This window comes from Perissodus microlepis, chromosome 12 (genome assembly GCF_051167445.1).
Source record: "Perissodus microlepis isolate ML-2025 ecotype Zambia chromosome 12, ASM5116744v1, whole genome shotgun sequence".
NCBI classification, from domain to species: domain Eukaryota; kingdom Metazoa; phylum Chordata; class Actinopteri; order Cichliformes; family Cichlidae; genus Perissodus; species Perissodus microlepis.
In genome coordinates this window covers 32,457,888-32,480,904 of record NC_140472.1, presented here as the reverse complement: position 1 = coordinate 32,480,904, position 23,017 = coordinate 32,457,888, and the positions used below count along the sequence as shown (strand labels likewise).

The window sequence follows — 23,017 nt, the reverse complement described above, 5'->3', positions numbered from 1 at the left end:
AGCTGTTTAAACTGTCTCACTAAACAAAAAAATTCAAATAGGCTACTCGACGCGTATGTTCTACGTCATCTAACTGGGACAGAACGAGCTCGTCGTCACGTGCGCCTGCGCAGTGGCACAGAGCTTTGTTATTTCAGTATGGCGCTGAGCAAAACGTTTGGACAAAAACCGGTAAAATTTCAGCTCGAGGAGGATGGAGACTATTACATGATCGGATCGGAGGTCAGTATTTAACGTATTCGACAGTCTGTTGTTGTAAATATTTACGTGTTTGAACGGATAATGCCTCGTTTAATCTGGTGGCCAATCCGTTAGCTTAGCCTAGCATAGTTTAGCTAACGACGCCAGTAGCGCTGAAGCTCATTCATTGATTTCAGATCTGTTGCTAAATAATTTTAGAACCTTACCACCGGGGAAGAAAGTCCACCTATGTTCTGGTGTTTCAGATTGACATTTAACTTGAAAACTTGCACCCGGATGTTTGCTCGGTTTCTGCTCCCGAACTGCTAGTAATCAGCTGGGTAGTTAGCGGTGTTTAATATAACAAAAGAGATAATTTTACTCGATTTGTGTCGTTTCTGGGTCTGTAATTCAAGATGGTGTATCGCCTGGCACTTCACAGTGTCCTTACGGGTTTGTTGGTCTGTTCGGAGTTACGTAGCTTAAATGAACGTCGCACCGTTGTAAAATTGTAGGGCTCATTGTTGGCAGGGCAGGTGTTTTCCAGTACTTTCCTACATCCTACCTTTCCAGCTTTTAGCTAGAAACATCTTCATGAACAGTTGCAAGCTTGTTCTGGAAGCTTAAGATTTTTCTGCATTCATGAAACAAGCAGCACTTCACTGGCCTTTAAAAACGTGTTTTTAACATGCACATTGTAGGCTGAAAAAAAGCAGCTGTTGATAATGCATATTTGTTTTCCTGGCACAAATGGAGGGCATAAATGACAAAAAAAAATATCCAGAGAAATGGTGTAACTACTAATTGTCAGTCAATCAATAGTCCTGATTGAATTTAATATTTACATATTTAGGGATCATGACAGTTTGGTGACTAATATGACAGAATGGGGCTGTCATTTCATTTAATGATTGCATTTCACAATGAGAATCAGAGAGACTTTATTAATCCCAGAGGGAAATTGAGTTGTCATATGTGTGTTAGCAGCAGGAAGGAATGACCTCCTGTAACGTTCCCTCAGACAGCGAGGTTGAAGGAATCTGTTGCTGAAAAAAAATTGTGTTTATCAAACGAATACTGTCTCTGTTATGTCTCAAAAGGTTGATTCTGTTCATCTGGACGTAGTGTTTTTAGTTGGAGAAATGTTTCGTCACTCATCCAAGTGACTTCTTCAGTCTCAGCTGACTGCAGGTTTCCCCAAACGTATAAACGGCACATTTGCACAATAACTAAAATCAGCCCACTGAATGAACAATGGGCTGTGAGGTCAGTGACGAAATGTGTCTCCCACTGAAAACGCTACGTCCAGTTGAACAGAATCAACCTTTTGGGATCTACTTACCTGGATGATTGAGCATGCATCAAGACAGTCTCTGTTATCTATTCCTTTGTTAGCCATTAACCAACATATTGTTGGTTAATTTAACAGTGGTTTTAAATTATTTTAATGCAAAACATGTATTAGTTGTCAATATCATATATCACCATATTGCTGCCTTGCTGTGTTTTACACTTCCTTTTAGGTTCTGGCACACATGAGCCAATTCCTGTTTATAAACAAAAAATAAAAATAAAAACATCTGCAGACGTAGGAAGCATGCCATTACAAATCCCAGTAACATACATATACACCTCCATGTTATGCAGAGTGAGAGAGCATCATTATTTCTACCTGTGGTTTCTGGTTGGAGAATAAATCGAAACAGTCCTGCTGTTTCCTGCTGCTATATTTACTTTTGCACTGTTCAGCAATAATGAGGCCTGAATCTCTTTTGGTTTGGCTTTACTTTGGCATATGAACAACCCGAAGACACCTATATGGAATATATTCCCCATTAAAAAGTATAAAATATACAAAATACACAACAATACAAAAAAACTATTTTTTTTATAGTAAGAAATTACCTAAATGTGAGAACTTGTTATTGAGATTCTCTTCATGATCTCCTTGTCCGTGTCTTTGTTTGTCCAGGTGGGAAACTACCTTCGCATGTTTAGAGGCTCCTTGTATAAAAGGTACCCGTCATTATGGAGAAAACTGGCGTCGGTAGAAGAACGAAAGAAAATCGTGGAGTCATCACACGGTCAGTAGAGAAAAGCTCTGTTTCCTCTGAGGGTCTTTCCAGATTTATACAGAAATTGCTTGTAGTTCAGCAGGGGGCACTGAAGAGGTAGAACACAAAGAGTCTGAGTCAACGAAGCTGAACTTCTGCTTACATTTTATTTTATTCTCACAGCACTCATAATTTGTCTAAACTGAAATAAAGTGACACTTATGTCATTTAATCTTTCTTGCATTGAACGTGATTTTGCCCACAAAAGGATTTATGACAGGACCAGTACGTTGATGGTGACAGTTTTCCAACAATAACTCATTTAAATGTCAGAAGTGTTCATGTTCATCTGTTTGCTTTTGCAGAATTACAGATTTTAATCTTTTTTATTTACAGATGTGGTGAAGGTTATGTAATCTGACACATTGTTTTATTTGTTCCGCTCAATCTCACCTTCAGTCCATTGGCTGCTGTTTCTTTGTTGATTTGAACTACCTCTTTCTTCTCATTCAGATCATGGCTACACTCAGCTGGCCACCAGCGTGACCCTGCTGAAGGCTTCTGAGGTCGAGGAGATTCTTGAAGGAAATGACGAAAAGTACAAAGCGGTTTCTATCAGCACTGAGCCTCCCGCCTACCTCAGGTACCCCCATTACTTATAAAATTTACAAAACAGGACAACATCCCCTACTGTGTGTCATTATAATTTTAATTATTTATTTGTTAGAGATGAGAGATCTGTTTTCAGTCACGTAGATAATAACACAAAAATATAGATTATGTTTTGGGTGAATCGTGTGGACATAAATACATAAATGTGTGAATAACACCTTAATATCTATTAAGGAAACGACAAACAATTGCATTAAAAGAGGAGAGGAGAGCGGTCCAGTTCAGAGACTAACCTTACAAACAGGAGGAGAAGCTATCTGGAGAGACCAAGAACACTAGCTGTAAACATGCTAGCTTATTCTTTTAACATGATAATCTTTTGACTGATTCACTTTTGAAGCCATCCTAAAGTGGCTGTTAGAGGAAGTGCTGGCACTTCTGTCATATTAGCTTTTTCACTGGTTTTTGCTGCGTTTTTATAAAGATGTGCTGCACCAGGTATGCTGATCCACTTGTGAAGCTGTGCTCTTGCAGAGTTTCATACACCACCTCCTGCCTCAACCCTGCAGATAAGAAAATGTAGTCAACAAGGAGCTAGAGCTGTCATTTGTTTTGTCTGCTAAAAGGCCTCAAGGACAGTCGAGTCCTAAAGCTCCATTTAGGCTAACCCTTTCCAGGCCTCGCGGATAGGAGTCAATTCCAGAGACTCCATTAAATACATAACATCGCACTTTATTTACTTTAGATCCTAATCTCTCTGTGTTTGTCTCCCGCCAGGGAACAGAAGGCAAAGAGGAACAGTCAGTGGGTTCCCACGCTGCCCAACAGTTCCCATCATCTGGACGCCGTGCCCTGCTCCACCACCATCAACCGCAGCCGACTGGGCCGGGACAAGAAGAGGACCTTCCCCCTGTGGTGAGCATCAAGCTGTTGGAGAGACTGAAGAGCATTTAGTGTTGCAGTGCACGAAAGTCAACACACATTCTCTCCAGTAGAAGATGTTATACTGTGGATCTCTGGTTAAGTTTCTACGTTTTAATAATAATAATAATGGGATTCCTTCTTAATATCTTTGATTGTATCTGTCAAATACAGGTCATTTAAAAAGGAACATAAATAAACACAAATAAATAATTGTGAGACAGATTAAAACAGATTTTAAATAATGTATTTCCAATAATGTGAAAACATGCATTTCTTTTTATTTTTGGTACATTTGACTTGTGCCGATTGATGAAAAGAGCAACACATCTTCTCTTTTAGCAAGGATAAGAAGGGTGATTTTTCTGTTTAAAGTTTTGTTATATTTAATGAAAAAGTTTTCTTATTTTAATATCTGTTATGAATAATTTCTAATAATATTGAATTTGCATCTTCAGTGCTTGATGACGTTGCACACAGAAGCAGATCTAACGAACTAAATTTTAGAGCAAAGACTAACTTACAGATAAAAGTTTTATATTTAAAAATAAAATAAATTCTATCATTTATATCTTTCAGACCATCCGGATATTTAACTGTTGATTTTTATTTTTTTTTGGTTATAATTTCTTATTTCTTGGGGTGGTTCTTTCCCAGCTTTGATGACCACGATCCAGCAGTGATCCATGAAAATGCCACTCAGTCCGAAGTCCTCGTTCCGATCCGCCTGGACATGGAGATTGAGGGGCAGAAGCTCAGGGATGCGTTCACCTGGAATATGAATGGTAACGTCACCACATCCTCTCAGCTTGGAAATTTAATAAGTCAGCACGAGACTATAAACTCGTTCTCCTTTCCTGGAATTTACAGAGAAGCTCATTTCACCTGAGATGTTCGCTGAGATCCTGTGTGACGACTTGGACCTCAACCCGCTGGCCTTCGTCCCCGCCATCGCCTCCGCCATCCGACAGCAGATCGAGTCTTATCCGACAGACAGCCTCCTGGAGGACCAGACGGACCAGAGGGTGATCATCAAGGTGATGCTCACTCCACGTAAACGGACATGTTCATACCTGTAGCACAGAAAAGTTTACCCAGTCTTCTTCTCTTCTTGTTCCAGCTTAACATCCACGTTGGGAACATCTCTCTGGTGGACCAGTTTGAGTGGGACATGTCTGAGAGGGAGAACTCTCCAGAGAAGTTTGCCCTGAAGCTTTGCTCTGAGCTCGGCCTCGGCGGGGAGTTTGTCACTACCATCGCCTACAGCATCCGCGGTCAGCTGAGCTGGCACCAGAGGACGTACGCCTTCAGGTACGGGATCACAGAGGCAGTCTAAGCAAGGCGAGAAAGCAACAGAAGATTTGTTGGAGAAATAATTAGTTTTGGTATTTAATAAATATCTGTCTAATAGTTTGATAAAATGATTTTAATCTGCTGAACATTACGCATCCATGAGCTGAGGATGTGAGGCGTTTCATCACAGAGCCTTCATTGAAAGCTAAATGTTGTAAACGCCAATTCACCCGACTTGGATTTAAAGATGATTTCAATCCAGTTCAGGAGATAAGGATATGCCTTTCTTTACTTATTAATTACTTACAGAACCCTGAGGTATGTATAAGTATCCCCTGTGAGGCTTCAGACTGAGTCAGTATGTGACTCATGCAAAGCTGCTGTAGTTAAGTCAAAGGATAAAAAATATAGAGGTGGAAATGTGCAGAAAACATAATATAAAGCTGAAAAGACTATAGTGTGCTGATAAAACGGCACCTTTCCTTCAAAATTTAATTGGTATGTCATTTAATACAATTTATGGGAAAAACAATAACAAGATGTTATACTATGTTATAGGCTGTAGTGTCATTTTATGACCTCCTGACAGTTAAATTTCCTTAAATCCAGAGGAGCAGTGAACAAAATTCCCCAAACACTGACACGTGAAATTGAGGACTTCCTTGATAATGTGGTATCCAGGCTGCCTGCAGCTCGTGGCCAAAATGTATGCGTACCCTTTCAACAGTGTTATTTTGTGCAGTTGAATGCTAGGAACCCTGCACAGCAACGATGTGCACTTACTGGATGAGTTTGGGTGAATTCATGAGTTATCATCTTTACAAGTATTACATTTATTTTCTGATATTTGAAAGTCTTTAGTTAAACTCTGAGCTTGCAGAAACCCCGAGCAGCAGATAGTGTTGAAATTTTTGGGTGTGTGTTTGCTGTTGGTGCAGTGGCCATCTGGCTGCGACCTTTGACCGGTCAGAAGTGGAAGGGTTTTGGATTCGGGTCTCTTTGGGTGGGTGCGTTTCCTCTGCCCTCGGCTGAAATGTCGCCGCCTGTCTGCTGCCGTCAGACGAGAAGTGATGAAATGTTTGAAACCCAGACGGCAGCGCTGATCTCTGTCACAGCTGGACTTCAGCTGTGGAAGAACTACTTTAGGACCGTTTGTTTTGCTGCTTCTTTCATGGCAACGAAGAGTGAATGATGAAGTGTTTTCACTGCAAACAGTGCAAAGAAGAGTCACACTGAACAGAGTTCAGCATCAGGGAGTGTGGTAACGAGCTGCTTCTGCCAGCGTTTGCTCACGACGGCGGTCAAGTTACAAAAACATGAGTTCAGGCCGTTTCGGTGCCTCATCTTCTCACGCTTGTTTCTACATCAGTTTTCGATTTCTTGTGATGTTTTTAAAATATCTGCAAAGTCAGGAATGTTATTTGTTTCATGATCAAAAACATGACAAACATCGTAGCTGCAGAAAACTTTATTTAATTGGTGTAACGGAAACTGTGTCCGGTACTCGTCTTTGAACCTCATGACTGGAAAACATTTAAACTCAATGACACCACAGTGTGAGCTGCAGCAGGAAGCGGTCGTTTTAGTAAAGGAAACTGAATTAAAGTCTCTGTTGGTTTTTCTTTTGCAGTGAAAACCCTCTGCCCACAGTGGAGATAGCAATCAGAAACACAGGTGATGCTGACCAGTGGTGCCCCCTGCTGGAGACGCTGACAGACGCAGAGATGGAGAAGAAGATCAGAGACCAGGACAGAAACACAAGGTGGGTGTGGCCTGTTATTTTAAATCATTATTTGATTAGCTGGAGAGAGAAAAAAGGAGTCAGCTGATAAACTGAATCAAATAAACTCCAGAACGTGGATGAATGATCCAACCTCATCAACTGAAAACGAGACATCACTACATCCGATAGTTTGGATTCTGTCCCTGTTATCATGCAGGCTAACGTTGGCCAGCATCAGCCTGAAAAAAACACCTCAGGGATTAAACCAAAACACCAAATGATCCAGAGAGGAATCAGAAGTCCTGATGTTGAGCGTAGTTTTTCCATTAAAACTTAGCAAAGGTTAAATGCTAGTATTTATTTATTTATTTTTTACATTTTAACTTGTTAAGAATATCTTGCAGCCGTTAACGGTCCCAGCTTTTAATGGTGGTTTCTTACATGAATACAAGGTCGCTTTAACCCTCACGTTTGTCTTCGAGTGTCTTGCTTGAAAAACTTTTCACCGATGGTTGAATTTCAGCCAAATTATTCTAAATGTGAATATTTTATTTCTCTGTTTTGAGAAAAAGAAGTGTGGATTAAACAGAAAACCTTTTTGGATGCCTCCACTGATGCTCTGTTCTTCTTTGCTGCACAGGCGAATGAGGCGACTCGCGAACACGGCCCCTGCGTGGTAAACAAAGCAGCACTGGTGCCCCCTACTGGAACGGCGCTCATACCATCGCGGTATGACATCATCTCAGTTTGCAACATCGGCCGCGAAGAAGCTCCTTCGTCACAGGATGGAGGGTTTTCCTGCTCTGCCCGGACCTCCGTCAGCTGTTCCCCATGTTGTTGTTATTTTTTATGATTAATATTGATATTCTGTTCGGTTTGGCAAAGACCCTGGTAGGAAATCCGCCTCCTTTGTGTTTCCCTTTGACACTCAGCGTGGAGAAGCTGCTCTCTCACTTTGACCACTGACTGTCTTTACCTGACCACAGAGGGAGGGAAACACACACCCCACCAGTCTCAGATAATATATTATGTTGTGTTTGTCTTTTTTTGTACATTTTAATAATTCTTAAAAAATAGTAATAAAAAAGACAAAAAAACAATAAAGCACTTGGTATTCTGTTTAGTTTATCAGTGAGTTTGCTGCTGTTATTGCTATTAAATCAAGTTATTTTGTTGTAGGTTTATATAAAGCTGAAATTTCCCAGGCATCAGCTTTAATTGAGTCCCCTTAAAAAGATGGAGCAAGCGATCGTTTAAAGGATCATTACAGCTTCTTAAAAAGTCAACATGCTTCTCATTTATGTCTTTATTGTGGCTCTGTGGGTCCTGCATGCTCTCTGTTGGAGAGTTTCAGGGGTAAAAGGAGCCGAATGGTGCCAGTCTCCCGCCCCAAAAAAGAATTCCTAAAAAATTCCCTATCAATCAGTTCAAATTGACTGTAGCTTAAATGTTTTCCAGTCATGGTTTTAAGGCCTCTCCTGGAGGCCTCCTAGATGGTCGTGGGCTTGTCTAGCCAGGACGGCTGCATAACATAGATTATGTACGTAACACTTAATGTTTGGAGTTTCTATCCATGAATCCCCCCCTCCAAAAAACCCCCATAAAATTCAATTAAAAAAATTAATTTGGAGATTTATGAATTATTCCCCAAATGTCCTTTCATGTGGAAAGCTTAAAAAAACCCTACTGTAAACACAAAATTCAAACCAAAAAACAGTCTGACCCCAGTTTTGACTTGATACTTACGAGCAGCACTGTTGCACAAGATGATGAAGTGCTTGTTTTGTTGTCGGGGTCCCACTGAGGCTTGTTGCTGTGTTGTTGTGCTAAGCAGTTTCCATTTTGTTCCCAGTGTTTGAGTCACAAAGGCGGTGGGTGAAAGTGCAGCGTGTGCAGGCGGCTTTCAGGCCGTCGGCAGTTCAGTCAGGCAGCAGCAGAAAAGCAGAGAGCAGAGTTACGGGTCAGTCCTGCTCCTTTCACTTCGTCCTCACCTGAGATTACACATCTGCTTAATAAAACGAAAGCAGGAGGTCAAAATCAAGATGCTTCACAGTTCAAATTACAGATTTGACAGGGGCCAGAACCAGCCTGCTAAAGGGGTGTCAAACATAAGGACTGGGGAACAGAATCTAACTGTCAAAGACGCCAATCCGGCCCACTGAACGGCTTTGGAAAATATGAAAGAGTGCATAGATTTTTAACTTCTGGCTTTATTTAAAGTTTTACAGCTTTTCCTCGTATGCATTTGTTTTACCTGGCCTTAAAACGGAATGAGGCTGTATGTGGCCTAAATGCGTGCGACACCCTTGATCTAGATCGTTTTTCTCTTGATCAACAGTGTTTTCATTTTTGTTTAGCTCAAAAGATTATTTAACAATTCTCGACCATCCATTTTCTCCTCCTAGAAATCAGCTCAGGTAATGTTTAGAACATTAAGCTTGCATGTAGGCACCAATGCAAGTTTGTTTTGGAGCCTTTTTTTCAATAAAGACTGGACATCGGTAAGAGATGTTGTCATTAAACGTGTGTGCGGAGTACGCTGGACTCAAAATCAGCTTTCCCAACTATAAAAAGAATAAAGCCAAGATCAGAAATTCACTGAATTGGTATTTATTGGTAAAATAACAAAAACAAACTTTAAAAAGAATTATTGGCATTTTCCTAATTTATTTGCAGTATTGTAACAGAGTTTTTCCTACTTTTTTTTAATTTATGTAATCGGTTCCATGTGTTTGTCTGTTAGCAGTCTCGTGTTCATCATATAATTTTCGAATTTTGTGTGATGGTAGATACCAATAACAATGCGAGCTGAGAAGAAACCATATCGAGTAATATATCATATGAAAGGGCACGGAGAGAGCTGTGCAACAGGCTTTTTATTTTTTCAACATGACGCTTGCAACGTCACAATGATGCTACAACAGGCTGATGCCATGATACTGTAAAAAAAACAGGCTGACATCAGCATGTTGGAATAAAAACTTCATGAAACAATGTTTCAGTATATCCCTCGCCCTTCGGGGGGAGTTGCACTCTGGGTGCTCTTTTATATTTGTGCTCATTTCTCCTTTTCCTGCATCATGTGTGGAGCAGACTGAGGTGAAATATTAACTGATGACAACGCGGTATGTTGCCATCAGTGTAAGAAAAAGTCCAAACAATCGTGGCATTTAACCAATGTCTCCTTACTGTTGACCTTATTACAGCGTCCCTCTGACTGAGCTCGTCATCCACATCATCTCACTCAACCAGTTTGCTGTGAAGTATAAAACCTGCACTTGTCCAGAGTAAAGCTGTTGGCGTAGCAAACTGTGGACCCTCCATGTCCATCCATAGTTAAAAGTTTTCAGCTTGTTCTTCCATTTCTGGTCCTTTTTTCTTGTTAAGGCAAATGAAAGCTCTGTGGTTACAATACGCTGAACAAAGCTAAATATTCAGTCTATACAGCTTTACAGTCCTGTGGCGGTCTGTGTCTGACTTTTCACAGCTCTCTGGGCTCTCAGTTGTGTTGCTCCCCATTCGGCTGCAGGTCTCCACCCTGCTGCTGCTCCTCCAGGAGGGGACGGTAGTCTGGGTCCTCTGGCCGATCAAACATGGCTCGTCTGTTAGGAGAGAACAAAACGATGCTTGTGTTCATTTTCACCTCATACCGTACCATGCAAAACTCTTGAGTCACCTCACATTTCTTCATATTTGGATTCCAAGGAGGCAGACGTTCTTTTATTTTTAAAGTGCTGTTGTCTAGTGCACCTGACCATTTTAAGGTTTCTCTTTGGTTTGCTAAGTTACTTAACAATGACGTGCTGAATTGTTCAAGCACAAACAAAGCACAAAACTTAAGGCACCAATGTTGTGTGTACATATAACCGACAACTTAGCAAAGAACCAATTGTAAATGTTATCTTTAGGCATTTTGTTACTAGCAGTCTGTTACAAAAACACGTCATTTGTTCACATCTCTTTGACTGAAAATGTTGCAGTTTTGGAGGCATAAAACAGAGTTCACTAACAAGATGATTCCCAAAGAGCTGAAAAGACATCTCAGCACGGTTTGCAGTATGTCCATAAAAAAAGAAAATCTGAGGACACTGTACAAATGAACAGTACCTAAAAGTCATGTATTTAAGGAATTGGAAAAATACAGCAAAGACCTGACACGGGACCTGAGAGATCTGATCCTTCAGTTGATCATTTACTGTTCACTGAAGCATCATCGGAGAAGCAATTCTTGAGAATGGGAAACAGGAAGGAAAGTCTGAGGTATGCCGAACTACACAAGAACTGCACTGTGTGTGTGTGAGAGAGTGAGAGAGAGAGAGTGTACATCCATCTGTAAAACATGGCGGAGGCTCTGTCAGGGCTTGGGCTGCATTTCAGCCAGTGGTGTTGGGAATTTTGTCAATAGTTATGGAATTATGAATTCAGAAGTAGGATGTTGATCCACCATGCAATACCATCTGAAAATGCATGTGATTGGCAGCAGCCTCATTTTTTAGGATGGCAATGAACCCAAACACACAGCCAGTGCAGTATAAGCATCCCTGGACATAAAAAACAAAAAAAACAAACATAATGGAGCACTGTCAGTCTTGGTTTGGCCTCCCGAGAACCCGAACCTCAACACTGAAGCAGTGTGGGATCATTTTGACAGAGAACAACAGAAGGAAGAGATTTGGATGTCCTTCAACAAGCCTGTAAAACTATTCCTGAAGACCACTGAAAGAAATTAAAAGAGAGCTGCCCCACAGAGTTCAGACTGTCATAGAATAAATGTGGTCATTCCAAATACTGCCTTTCAGGCTTCTTATAATTGTGCAAACACTGTTGGCTTATATGCTGTATTTCCATGTATATTTGCACGTTTCAATAAATTGCTGCACCAATTTCCCATTTTCCTAGCAAAATATAAAAGGTGTATAGGTGGTATAACCAGTATTGAGACCGAGTTTTCAGACTGTGCCTCGGCTGGTCATCTCTCTAAGAAAAGAGTTTCCACATGTTGGACTTCAGCTGAATAAACACTGGTTCTTACAGAAGTTCTGGAGTCATCAGCAGCTTCCTTCCTCCCGGCTGGTTTGGAAACACATCTTCAAGGAAATAGTACATGTGACCGACACTGATACCTGAGGAGAGAATAAAGTCAGACACCCGAATTTCAAATAAACTATTGGATCGGATAAGGGGAAGAATTAGTTAATCGGTTGAGTCAGCCGGTCTTTTCCTAAAAAGCGCCTTTTGCCAACCATTCATGTTAACTGGTGTTAAATGAATGAGCAGAATTCGAGTCGTGTCATACCAAGCAGGTCGACCACGATGGAGTTCCCGAGCAGCAATGAAAATCCCATGAGCACCCAGGGAAGAAACGGGGCCTGAAAGTTCAGGAGGCCGAAGAAGTTCATACGTATGAGCGGATGTCTTCTACTCCACACATACACCAGCATGATGATAAAGGCCTGACCCAGGAAGAAGATGTTGGCGAACAGACCGAACAGCTGCGGGACTTCAGGTTAAATAAAAACATTCATCTATTCATCAAGAGTCAAAGTTTAAGAGGACAAACTAACCTGAACTGTTGGAGCTTTAGTTTAAGAGAGAAAGCTATTTATTTGAAGAAACAGCGTTTTATACATCTGTTAGTTAGACAGCATGTTTCTGCCTTCAGAAATTTAAAATAAAACCCCTGATGTGTAAAGAACTGGAATATAACCCCACAGTAGCTGATTAAACTAAACAAAAAGAAGAAACAAGTTTTTCCATCTAATCTCTGCAGGTAGAGACAATGTTATTGTTTAATGAATGCTAAACCCTCCACAATAAAAGCCAAACGATGACATTCCCGTCATTCCAGCCAACCATGTTACATGTTTATAGCAGAATTAATCCTGCAGTTCAAACTCCCCATGAAACACAGCATGACTGCACAAACCTGCACAATAACTGTTTAACAACCACCCAGAGACACGTCTGTGGTAAACCCACTCACAACAGTATCATTAACCTGGAATCTGAGCAAACTGCTGCACATCATCAAAAAGAGGTGCACTCTATGTACAGCGACTGACTTTACACGCTTGGAGCCTGCAGACGTCTGCAGAAGTCTCTGACTGACATTTCTGATCAAAGTGGAAATAAGTCTTAAATTATCTGTGGAAAATCTGGGAGCAGGATTTCACAACTAGTTTGGATGCCACGCAATCCAGGCAAATTACACAAGTCGACATACAGTGGGACTTTCAGTGACAGAGAAGAGAGCTTGTGTTCAGCACTTTTGACTTTTTAAAATTAAAAATGCTTCCATGTGAGCTATTCTGTTAAAGATCACTGAGCATCATTCATAGCATTATCATGGTTTTAATCCTCTGATTAAATTAGCTGGTTTTGACCAGGAACCTAAAAAGCACTTTTTAAAGTCAAAGGATCTTATTCCAGATTTTCTTCATCTTATACCATCCCATAGCTGTGGTTGTTTACCCATCACTCATCCTTCGCCTAAACACGTTAAAGGATACAGTGATCACGATCCCTCCAAACAGGAACATGAAAACAAAGTCCGCCGTCCTGCCCCGAAAACAGCCTTCCTCCAGCATCCGACAGTATCGATAGCTTACTTTCAGTTAAGGTCTGCTCAGCTCTGCCGCAGATTTCACCATAATGTGAGCTTCAATTCGGTAAACTTTCATATTTTTTCAGTGTTTGGCAAAAAGATACAGAAAGATGATGTTGAACACGAAACTAAATCCAAGAGAGCCGAAGAACAGGAAGCTGGTTATCAGGCGCCATATCTGAGAAAGAGAGGGAAGAGGAGTGTAACAGTGACGATATAACACATAATTAACTCAAAGTTTCAGTTAAATAGTTGGTAAATGGTACCTGGTATCTCCTGATGATGAGCTCTGGGTTAAAGTAGAGCTGAAATGGGCTGATGAACTCAAGTTGCTAAAAAGTAAAAAAAGCCTAAAATTAATTAATTCTGGGTAGCTTGTATGATATTTCGCTATAACTAACTGGAAGTTCACTTAAAAAGTCCTTGTTGTCATTACCCTCTGCAGAATTTAAATAAAACCTTCACCACCACCAGGGGGCAGCATTTTACCAGCAGGTGTGTTGAAAAGTTTTTAGATGTTTGCTGCTCTTCTTTTACCTTTTGATAATTGTTCTATACCTGGTCTTTCAGCTGCTCCTTTTAGGGGTTGCCCCAACCAATCATCTTCCTCCATCCTATCCTAGCCGTAGCTTCTGCTTCTGTCACGCTTACCCTCACATGTCCCACTTCACGAAACCCATGGATCATTCATTACTGTAGTGCCCCCGTTTTCCTGGCAGCTCCGTCTTCATCTTCTCAGAGTATATCCACTCTCCCTGCTCTGCACATGTCCAGCTTTGCCACCTGTCTTTTGGTCAGTGCCACTGTCTCCAAACCATATATATTGTATCAAATCAGGTCTCACTATCATCTTGTAAACCTTCCCTTTCACTCTTGCTGCTATCCTTCTTTCACAAATCACCCCTCACACTTGTTTCCACCCACTCCACCCTGTCTCCACTCTCTTCTTAACCTCTTTTGTGCACCATCCGTTGACCCCAGGTATTTAAACTCATCTACCTTCACTACCTCTACTCCTTGCAGCTTCACTGTTACACCTGTCTTCCTCTCATCCACACACATGTATTCTGTCTTGCTTCTGATGACCTAGTGCATTGTCTTACTTATTTTTTCATTGGTTGGACTTATTTGTATTTCCTTCTGATATCTGTACCTGAGCTGAGGTAACGCAAAAAAAATTCCCCATCGTGGGATCAATAAAGTCTTATCTTATCTTCTCAATACTGCTCCATAAAAAACTCTTGACGCAAACATTACATCTGTAATGTTCTTTGTCAGCCTGTAGCCATACTACTACTCGCTGATTGTCACCGCTCTCCTTAGCCTAGCTTCTCTCTCCTTCCCATATCGTCACAGTGTGGCTCATCAGGTTTATCCCTCATAGTTACTACAGCTCTGCAGATCTGCTTCGTTCTTGAAAATCAGTAACAGTAAACTTCTTCTACATTTCTGGTCAAAAAGTCCACTTCCTTTTCCCCTAGACACCCTCTCTATACCTGCACAGGTATGTCATCTGGACCAAATCAAAGCAATAAAACTGTCATTTGAAAAGAAGTGCCACGCAGGTGTTTGGTTTATCCTCTAGACAGAGGATCCTCTCACTTACTCCTTACTAATCATCTACTTATTTCATTCATCAGCTCCCCAGAGTGCCCCCTCCATCTTCTCATCACACTCCTTTCTTCACTCACATCCTAACCTGCTGCACATCCTTTCCAGCTCGATCTCTCTGCTTGGCCAATCAGCACAAGTCCTTCTCTCCTTCCTTAGTATCCAGTGTCACACACACCTCACTGTAACTAACCTTTTCCTTTGAATATTTTCCCCTTTCCTCTGTCTAGAGGACACACCAAACGCCTGCGTGGAACTTCTTTTTAAATGACAGTTTTATTGCTTTCATTTTGAAATTATTTACCAAGTTCAGTGGTAACACATCAACTGATACTACAGGTACTTTCTATTACACATGACTTGCTGTCACTTCATATCATATTAAACAATAAAGTACTTCAGATATAACCACGATCTCACTGATCTCACTGACACTTTCTACATGAGGAGGCTACAACTAGATTCAACACTTGTGTGCTAAAAGGTGCCTAACTTTACCACTCAAGTGTTTCCATAACTTTTACTTAAAGTGCAGCAAGTGCTTAGATCTCCTGAGTAAGACTCACAATCTAACAAATAACAAAAGGCAACATCTCTAATTTGCACAGGTTGAGGACAAAACAGGTTTCCCCTCTGATCGGCAGATTGTAAGTTGAAGGATTTGTTTCTTACCACAGCAGCAGTGGTGAGGACACAGGCGGTCGTGTACGCTCGGGTCACCACAGGGATCTGAAAATACTCCTGAGTGAAACTGTGAGCCATCCCTGCTGCTGCTGCTGCTGCTCCTGCCTCACTGTCAGCCATGATTTACTCCCTGAGTGAACAGCGCAGGCCACGCCCCCTCCCACCACCTGACAATTGCATCCACTCATCAATTAACACCATCCACCCCAACAACACAGCAAACCGTTACCACAATGTCTTCGCTTTAAAGACCAAAAATGCATTTTAAAATTTTTAACACAATTGCTTTGAGTCGTGATGTTATTAAGATTTTATCTAATATTTATTTTGTTAGTTAAAGTTTATGTTAACAGCTATACGAATTCCTGTAATATTATTGTAATATTAACAAGAGAATAATGTGGGACTGTTATCTAAACCGAAAGTGTGACGGGCAGTTTTTTTTTTATAATGACACTAATATCTCTCTAAAGACTTCTACAAAGCACATTTTCCAATTTTCCAATTAAAAAACTAAAGTTAAAGAGTTTAAACAGGTCTGCAATATTATAATAAGATTCAGTAATATTTCTGGTTTTATCTACAGTATATTTTAATATTGTAGATAAAAACTTTTTATCTATTTTTATTCGTAAATAAGTGTTACATAATCCATAACTTTACCTGGAAATGTCGACAAATTCTGGACATTTTTTCAGCAGTTCTGGTCTTTAACTTTAAATAACTTTATATAAAAGCATACATGACCATCAGGGAAAGCTCAAGTGAACAATTTAATGTCATTCTGTGGTGTGCAACAAACTTGCACTGGACACAGAGGTCTGCAATCCACATCATGCTTTATTCCTGGCAAACACACAGTATTAGAGTTTGGCTTCCCCTACCCTGCCAGCATAATTTCTAATGTTTGTTGTACTTTTGGTCAGTCTTTCCCAGATGGAGTTTCACTGGAGTGATGCAAGATCCCTGACTTGTAGAGGAGAAGGCGCGTTAGCCCGCCGCTTCAAACAAACTCCTGCAATATTATTTAAAATCCTTGTGAGGAGTTTTTAAGGCTTGCACAAGCACAAAAATGTCAGGCTGAGTTACGGGTTAAAACTAATTACTTTTACAGAAATATATCTTATAGAATGTGAATTTCTGTTTTAAAGTGTCTGCATCAGTTTCTGAGCTTGAATCTTCCCAGAGCCAGACGGATAAAAAGGTTATGAATTTATTTCAGTAACTTAGAAAAAACAGAAAACAATACGCAGGTCATACATTTCAATGAACAGGGCAAAGGCTACAAAAGATTAAAAACAATATTAAAGACATGTATATACAGGAACATTTTCCTAAGCTGTTTGTGTATAAATATGTTTGAAAGCAGAGTTCACGGGTTGCAGAAATGATTCAAACAACAATGAGAGCTGTTAAAACTCGCCAGTGTCCTGCACTGAGCCTTCAAGCGCTGCATCGGGACGCAGCAGAGGAAATGATGGCGCAATGGTTCTCAACCTGGGGGGTGCTGACCTACAGAGGAGTCGCAACCAGAGTTTTTCATGTCCTTGAATTGCTTTTACTTTCCGGCATTGATGGAAAGAATTTTCTTTACAGTTTTATGTTAAATATTGTAGATTTTGACCTCAGGTTGATCCTCGAACACTTTTGTATATCTAATATTTCAGACTGCACCAATATAGTATTTGAAAATGACTCTGGTGCAGACGAAATGTAACTTTCTTATTGCTGCAACAAAATTTTCAGCTCAAATTTAGTTTTAAATCCTATTTTTTTTTTTAATGTTTTATTACCAGGTTGATCTCCACAGCCGCTGCTATTCCCAAACCTCTTACTAATGAAACAGAAAAGAGCACCGTGTTACAGATGGTGATGCAATGACTTCAAAGATGGCACAAAGAGTGACCACGGTCTCTGAGGTGGTTGACAGTGTTGCACTCTAGATGGCGCCCTGCAGCTTTTCCTGCAACAGGTGCCTGCACGCTGAGAAAGTGAGAACTTTACACCATCATGCTGGAAGAGTGACATCAAAACATGATGTACAGCAATGGCATTCACTTTTCTTCTGCCTTTTTTTAAAGACCCCGCACTGTATAAAACATATAAAATATTTACTAATGCCAGGAAGAAAAGTATCTGAAAAACTCTTGTTCAGATATAAAGTAAAGGCAAAACCTCCTCGTCTCAAACAGCAGTGGAGCGGACACTGATGAAACGTTGCTGGTGTTACATGTTCTGACCCAGAGGAGAAGCTGGGTTTCTTATATTTATTCAGTGACTCACACCTGAGTTAGTTTAAGACCTCTGAGCAAACTTTAAGGAAGAACATAAACGTTATTTATGGCAACTATTACTGGCTGAAAGTGACCAACTAACTGTCACATCATGGCTACCTTTGGTTGTGGCTAGCTTCACCTCTAGCAAGGCTGACATGAAAAAAGCTGTAGGAGGTGTATCGGTATGTGGTTTCTATCTGTCAAAGCAAGCAACTCGAGTGGTTACAGTGTTAATTTTTGATTCTTCATTCTTTGGCTTTTTGTTTCATTCATTTTTGTGTATCTAATTTTATCAAAACTTTCTATTGGTGTGTGGAAAAGAATTAAAATAGGAGCTTGAAACATTAGAAACTTAGAATGCTATAATCTTGGAAGTTTCTGGTTTTCGTACAGATAAAAATTTTAATTAGATAAAGTGCAAAGGAAACGTGGCATAAATCATCATGACTCAGGTGTCTGAAAACATCAGTTCTGAAAGGACTCACTGAATAATGCATGAATAATAGTATGGTAATACTATCTGCACTATATTTTTGGTATCTAACACCAATGAATGTTTGGCACAGATGTTCTTTGGGCCAGCAGTGATGGTGAATCTGGCCAGATGTTGCCCAAACCAAATCTGTGTCCTATCTGAGACACATCTGGCCCACACTACATTTGCCATAACTGCCAAAAGTCTCTCACATCTGGGTGTGTTTTGATCATAGGCTGTATATAAGAGATGCACATAAAGCTAGATCAAATATAATTTTAACCTAATGAGTTCATGGCCTCATTTGCCAAATTAAAGCCATACAGAATACAACATGGGGTATAAATGATACCTTTCCCTGCAGTCATAAAGGACGATCAATGTTCACGCTTGTGAGATTGTGTAACATTGCGTTCTTTTGAGAAATGCTCAGCTCGAGGCTTCAGAATGGGACTACCTGGTGGGCTGTCCATCTTTTTATAGATTTGGTGGTTTTGAATTATGGTTAATGGGACTCAGGTTGGCAGGAAAATCAACTACATGTGCAATCATGTCTGTAAAAAAGGGAAGCATAGCTGAAATTGTTGCTCGCTGATATTCCTGCTGAGTGGCTCCTGGGTTACATCGTTCAAACAAAACTCTGATCGCCACCTACAGCAGCTCATGTACAAAGTTTGATGTCGCTCTTCAGACCCTCACAGGGTTAGCAGAAGTCCGTCCATGATGAAAACACACAACTGCTGGAATGGAAAACACAGACTAAGTAGGACAGTCTGCGGACCAAAATCTCACTTTTCGGCTCAGAGAAAGGAGGTGAGAAGTGTGCAGTTCACAGCACACATCGTTAGACAAGGGCCCAGAACTCAGCCTTACTGTGACAAAAATGTGCAAAATAAATATGAGTATAGCTGCACAGGAGGTGCCAAGTCTGAGGGAATACAACTTGGTTTTCCTGAGAAGAAGGTGTACTTGATCTGTGTATCAATAAATGAAAGATAAACAGATTCAAAGGAGACGCTTTCATCTCCTTTGAATCTTTCTCCAAAGATAAAAATGTCTTTGCTCCAAAAAAACCCCAAACAGACAAAAAAGAGAGACTACTCCATTGCAAAAAAACAAAAAGATCCTCAGATTCAGAATCGCCCGTTTCTGCAGCCGAAGAAATCCACGCCGACGTAGCGAGGGTAGCCCTCCAAAGAGTTCATGTTAACAGGGTCAAATTTCCAGTACTGCCGTCCTCGGATGAAGTGAGCGTAGCCTGAAACACAGAGAGCACAAACAAAACATTTTTTATCAGCACCACTGCGAATGTGCCCGCGTTGGCCCAACAGCTGCTCGCTCTTGGCCAGATGTCAGATAAGCAAGTGAAAACCTGAAGCAGCAGAACAAGGAAAACAAGCAGTGTGCAGAGCAAAACATCCACAGGAACACATGCACCAGCTTTAATGATAACTGGGTCGTTCATAAATGACATTTATCCTTGTTGTGTTGTGTGTACAGTTACACTTACAGCCTCTCTTACTCTCTCCATGCATTTGTGTTTTTAGTTTGATTTGCTTGAAATCAAAAGGAATCGTTATAAACTGATAGCGCTCGTGTAAAACATGAAACCCCACTGCAGCGTGATTCTGAATCAGATTATCTTAATGCTGAAAATCATTGTTTGTTGCAAAGCTGAAAAGCTGTTAAAACCACTGCTGAGTTATTTTTTAAAACTTACCAAGCTTGTAAAGTATTTTAAACAGTTTATTATCATATTTATAGCATGGTAACATTCCTTCATCTTAATTCAACAATCACATGTAGCGCTCCAAATGTCATTTTATTTCAGAGACACGCGCACGTACCGTAGATGTCTCGGAAAGCGGCGTCCACGACGCTGGGGATGCCGATCCAGTCCTGCATGCTGCGCGGGGCAGACTCGACTCGGTTGTCCTGGGGGCTGAACCTCCAGTAGCTGCCTGACTTGAAGAAGTAGGTGTTGTAGTTGGGGTCCTGGCCCCAGCGCAGTGCTGCCTGGATCCCAGACTCGTACAGGCCCAAATTCCTGATGGACTCCGGCCCCCTGATCCGCCTCTCAGCATCAAACACCCAGTAGTTTGCACCTGCACAGACGGTGGGCTCCAATTAATATTATTTTTATATAATAAGATGACTTGTAATTAATGTACGTTCATTTTTTTGGTATAATGTATTTTCTAGCTACAAAAATGAATCGGTTAAGTATGACGTGAATTCTGAACGCTGTATGCTGAGCTATGTGTCAAGTTGACTAAGACGCTTCGCCATCTTGTGGTCCAGTGTGGTATTACATGAGAGTACAGCCTGGCCTTATTTCAACCTCATTTGAGATTTCTTAAACGCATCTTGATGATGACTTCAGACCTGTTGTTTCTTCCACTGACAGGTTAAGTTAACTTTAGTAGGCATTAAATGTTTTTTAAAAAAGGATGTCAGAAGACTTTTTGACTGGCCCGTCCATAAAGCAGACGCTGATCAAGCAGCTGACGTTTGTCAAGATAAGAGCAACAGTTATTTTATTTAGCTATACGTAGCTATACGTATAATTACTTCACTTAAAAACAGCTTTTACAGTGTTTCTGGGAGTCTATGGTGGTTTGGCACACTCGACTGCAGCAACATCACAGACCCATGTTAATTAACATTTTTACATCTATTTAAACATGCCCATACATGGGCAGAATGCTTTACTTCTGTGTTTCTGTACAATTATCGTTCCCCTGAACTGCGCTTACATAAAACCATAAACCACTTAAGAGCAGCTCAAATGTCTTTACTGCTCACCTTGAAAGAACCAAATATTCCCTGACTTGTCTTCAAAGGCAGCATCGATGTTGTTGGGAATCCCCCGCCAGTGACGGGACGCCAGTGCCGGGTAACCGCTTTCCAGATGCCCGTCCCTGATCCTCCAAACGTAGCCCGACTTAAAGAAGAACAGCTCTCCTCGGATCATAGATACGGCATCAAACTCTGTCCTGCAGGCATCGGGCTGGAAAAAAGACAGATCGAATGTTCATTTCCACATGCAATCATCTGCTTACATGTAAAGTTTGAGAGATTCATGCTGCACATAATGAAGTGTTAAAGAGCCGTTTTATTGTCTGAAAAGACAAGTAAAGTGGGTCTTTGTGCTTCGTAAGGCTGAAGACTACTTTTATTCCCACAAACGATCACAGGGAATTTCAGGGATTTTCAGTATAAGTGAAAATCCTCTCAGTTACAAATTTTACACAAAGAAGTGATGTGAAGTGGAAACAATTCCCGGTCTTCGCCTGAGAGAAACTCTCACGAGACTAAAAGATTACTTTTGTGTTTGACCCCCATTTATCTTGTATGGCTGATGAAAGAAAACACTCATGTCTAATGTGGTATAGTTTCAAAGACATGCACTGTCAGACTGGCATGCAGCCTTGAAATATATTTTGCAACATAAGCGTCTCCTGACCGCACAAATCGATGCCATTCACAGGATGAGGCTTGTTGAAAAATCCCATAAAACTCAACCGAGCTCCATTGTTTTCCCAAAACAAGCCATATGTCCCATTAAAAACACACGTGTAGGTTATCCGCTGGAACTCCCTAATGCAGACTGAGCCCCTAAATATACAGTATGTCTAAAAATAAAACAGCACAACAATGTGATTGGTTAGTGGTTGATTAGGTGGTCGTGGAACAACAGTAATTATACTGTTGTTGGAGCAATACCAACACAAAGAAATCAGATATGCTCTTTAAATAGTCAAGAGGTGCCACTGTGTATATACCCCAAATAATTCATTGGTTGATACACTGATTATTTTGTCCATATAGTGATAATTTATCAGACGTCTACAGCTTAGCAAGCTAATACATTTTATTAAGAAGCTAATTAATCAGTGGCAATATGCAAATGTTTTAAGAAAGCATGCATGAACATAAGTCTCAGTTATACACTGTCATGATCTGACGATCGTTTGCTGTTTTGTTTTGTTGTTTGGCAGCTTTCCATCCTTTGTAACTTGATCAGACTCACCTGTGTTCTATTAGTCACTTTCTACTTTATTTTGAAATCTATATTTGTCTTAAACTATACCTTTGTTCTTCTTGGGCCACACCTGTGTTCAATTAGCCAATTTCCCTCCTCAGTATATGAACCTATGTTTCCCTTCCAACTGGCCAAATCATTTCATCGTCTTTGCAGTGCTGCTTGCGTCTGTTCATTCTTCCTTCCATTCATAGTCGTTTTCTTGTGTGTGACCTCTGGATTGTTTCATGCTTTTTGCCTGTAGCTCATTAGCGCTTGCCATGCTGTCAGATTCGACTGGAAACACTGACTCTGAGTTTAAAAACAACAAAAAACACCTTTGACTTTAGTGAAGAGGTGAAGACTGAGAATAGGACAGTTGACTGAAGCTCCTCAACCTGTGTTTAACAGTAAAACTGTGACTCTGTGTCAAAGCCGACGTGGCCCAGTGTTGGGTCCTGACCGGGCCTCCCTCAGCGTAATGAATAATTCAATATGACTCAATTCATTCGTTTTATCGTTTAAAGTCTCTCCTGACACAGAGAAGGCTAAACTCCTTT

The 23,017-nt window shown here is 40.7% G+C and overlaps 3 protein-coding genes across 3 annotated transcripts in view; 1 reads left to right on the top strand and 2 right to left on the bottom strand.

Annotated features, from left to right (window-relative positions):
• Nucleotides 1–81: 81 nt before the first annotated feature.
• smarcb1a (SWI/SNF related BAF chromatin remodeling complex subunit B1a) lies at nt 82–7,887 on the top strand. The gene is made up of 9 exons (XM_084946032.1): nt 82–222; nt 2,153–2,264; nt 2,748–2,877; nt 3,624–3,761; nt 4,425–4,552; nt 4,638–4,804; nt 4,888–5,078; nt 6,691–6,822; nt 7,424–7,887. The coding sequence occupies exons 1-9, from the start codon at nt 139–141 to the stop codon at nt 7,461–7,463; spliced, it is 1,122 nt and encodes a 373-aa protein (XP_084802158.1). The 5' UTR covers nt 82–138; the 3' UTR covers nt 7,464–7,887.
• A 1,086-nt stretch (nt 7,888–8,973) lies between these two features.
• LOC146376698 (derlin-2-like) lies at nt 8,974–15,799 on the bottom strand. The gene is made up of 7 exons (XM_084946034.1): nt 15,671–15,799; nt 13,654–13,719; nt 13,492–13,565; nt 13,293–13,386; nt 12,080–12,275; nt 11,816–11,906; nt 8,974–10,385 (listed from the first exon to the last, which is right to left on the bottom strand). The coding sequence occupies exons 1-7, from the start codon at nt 15,758–15,760 to the stop codon at nt 10,283–10,285; spliced, it is 714 nt and encodes a 237-aa protein (XP_084802160.1). The 5' UTR covers nt 15,761–15,799; the 3' UTR covers nt 8,974–10,282.
• A 1,080-nt stretch (nt 15,800–16,879) lies between these two features.
• Nucleotides 16,880–23,017, bottom strand: part of LOC146376692 (stromelysin-3-like) — a 35,777-nt gene continuing 29,639 nt past the window's right edge. Inside the window, exons 6-8 of the mRNA XM_084946031.1 lie at nt 21,239–21,443; nt 20,281–20,538; nt 16,880–19,691 (exon numbers count right to left, since the gene is read on the bottom strand). Of these exons, the coding sequence (XP_084802157.1) occupies nt 19,567–19,691; nt 20,281–20,538; nt 21,239–21,443 (588 nt within the window). The 3' untranslated portion in view covers nt 16,880–19,566. The remainder of the gene's footprint in view (nt 19,692–20,280; nt 20,539–21,238; nt 21,444–23,017) is intronic.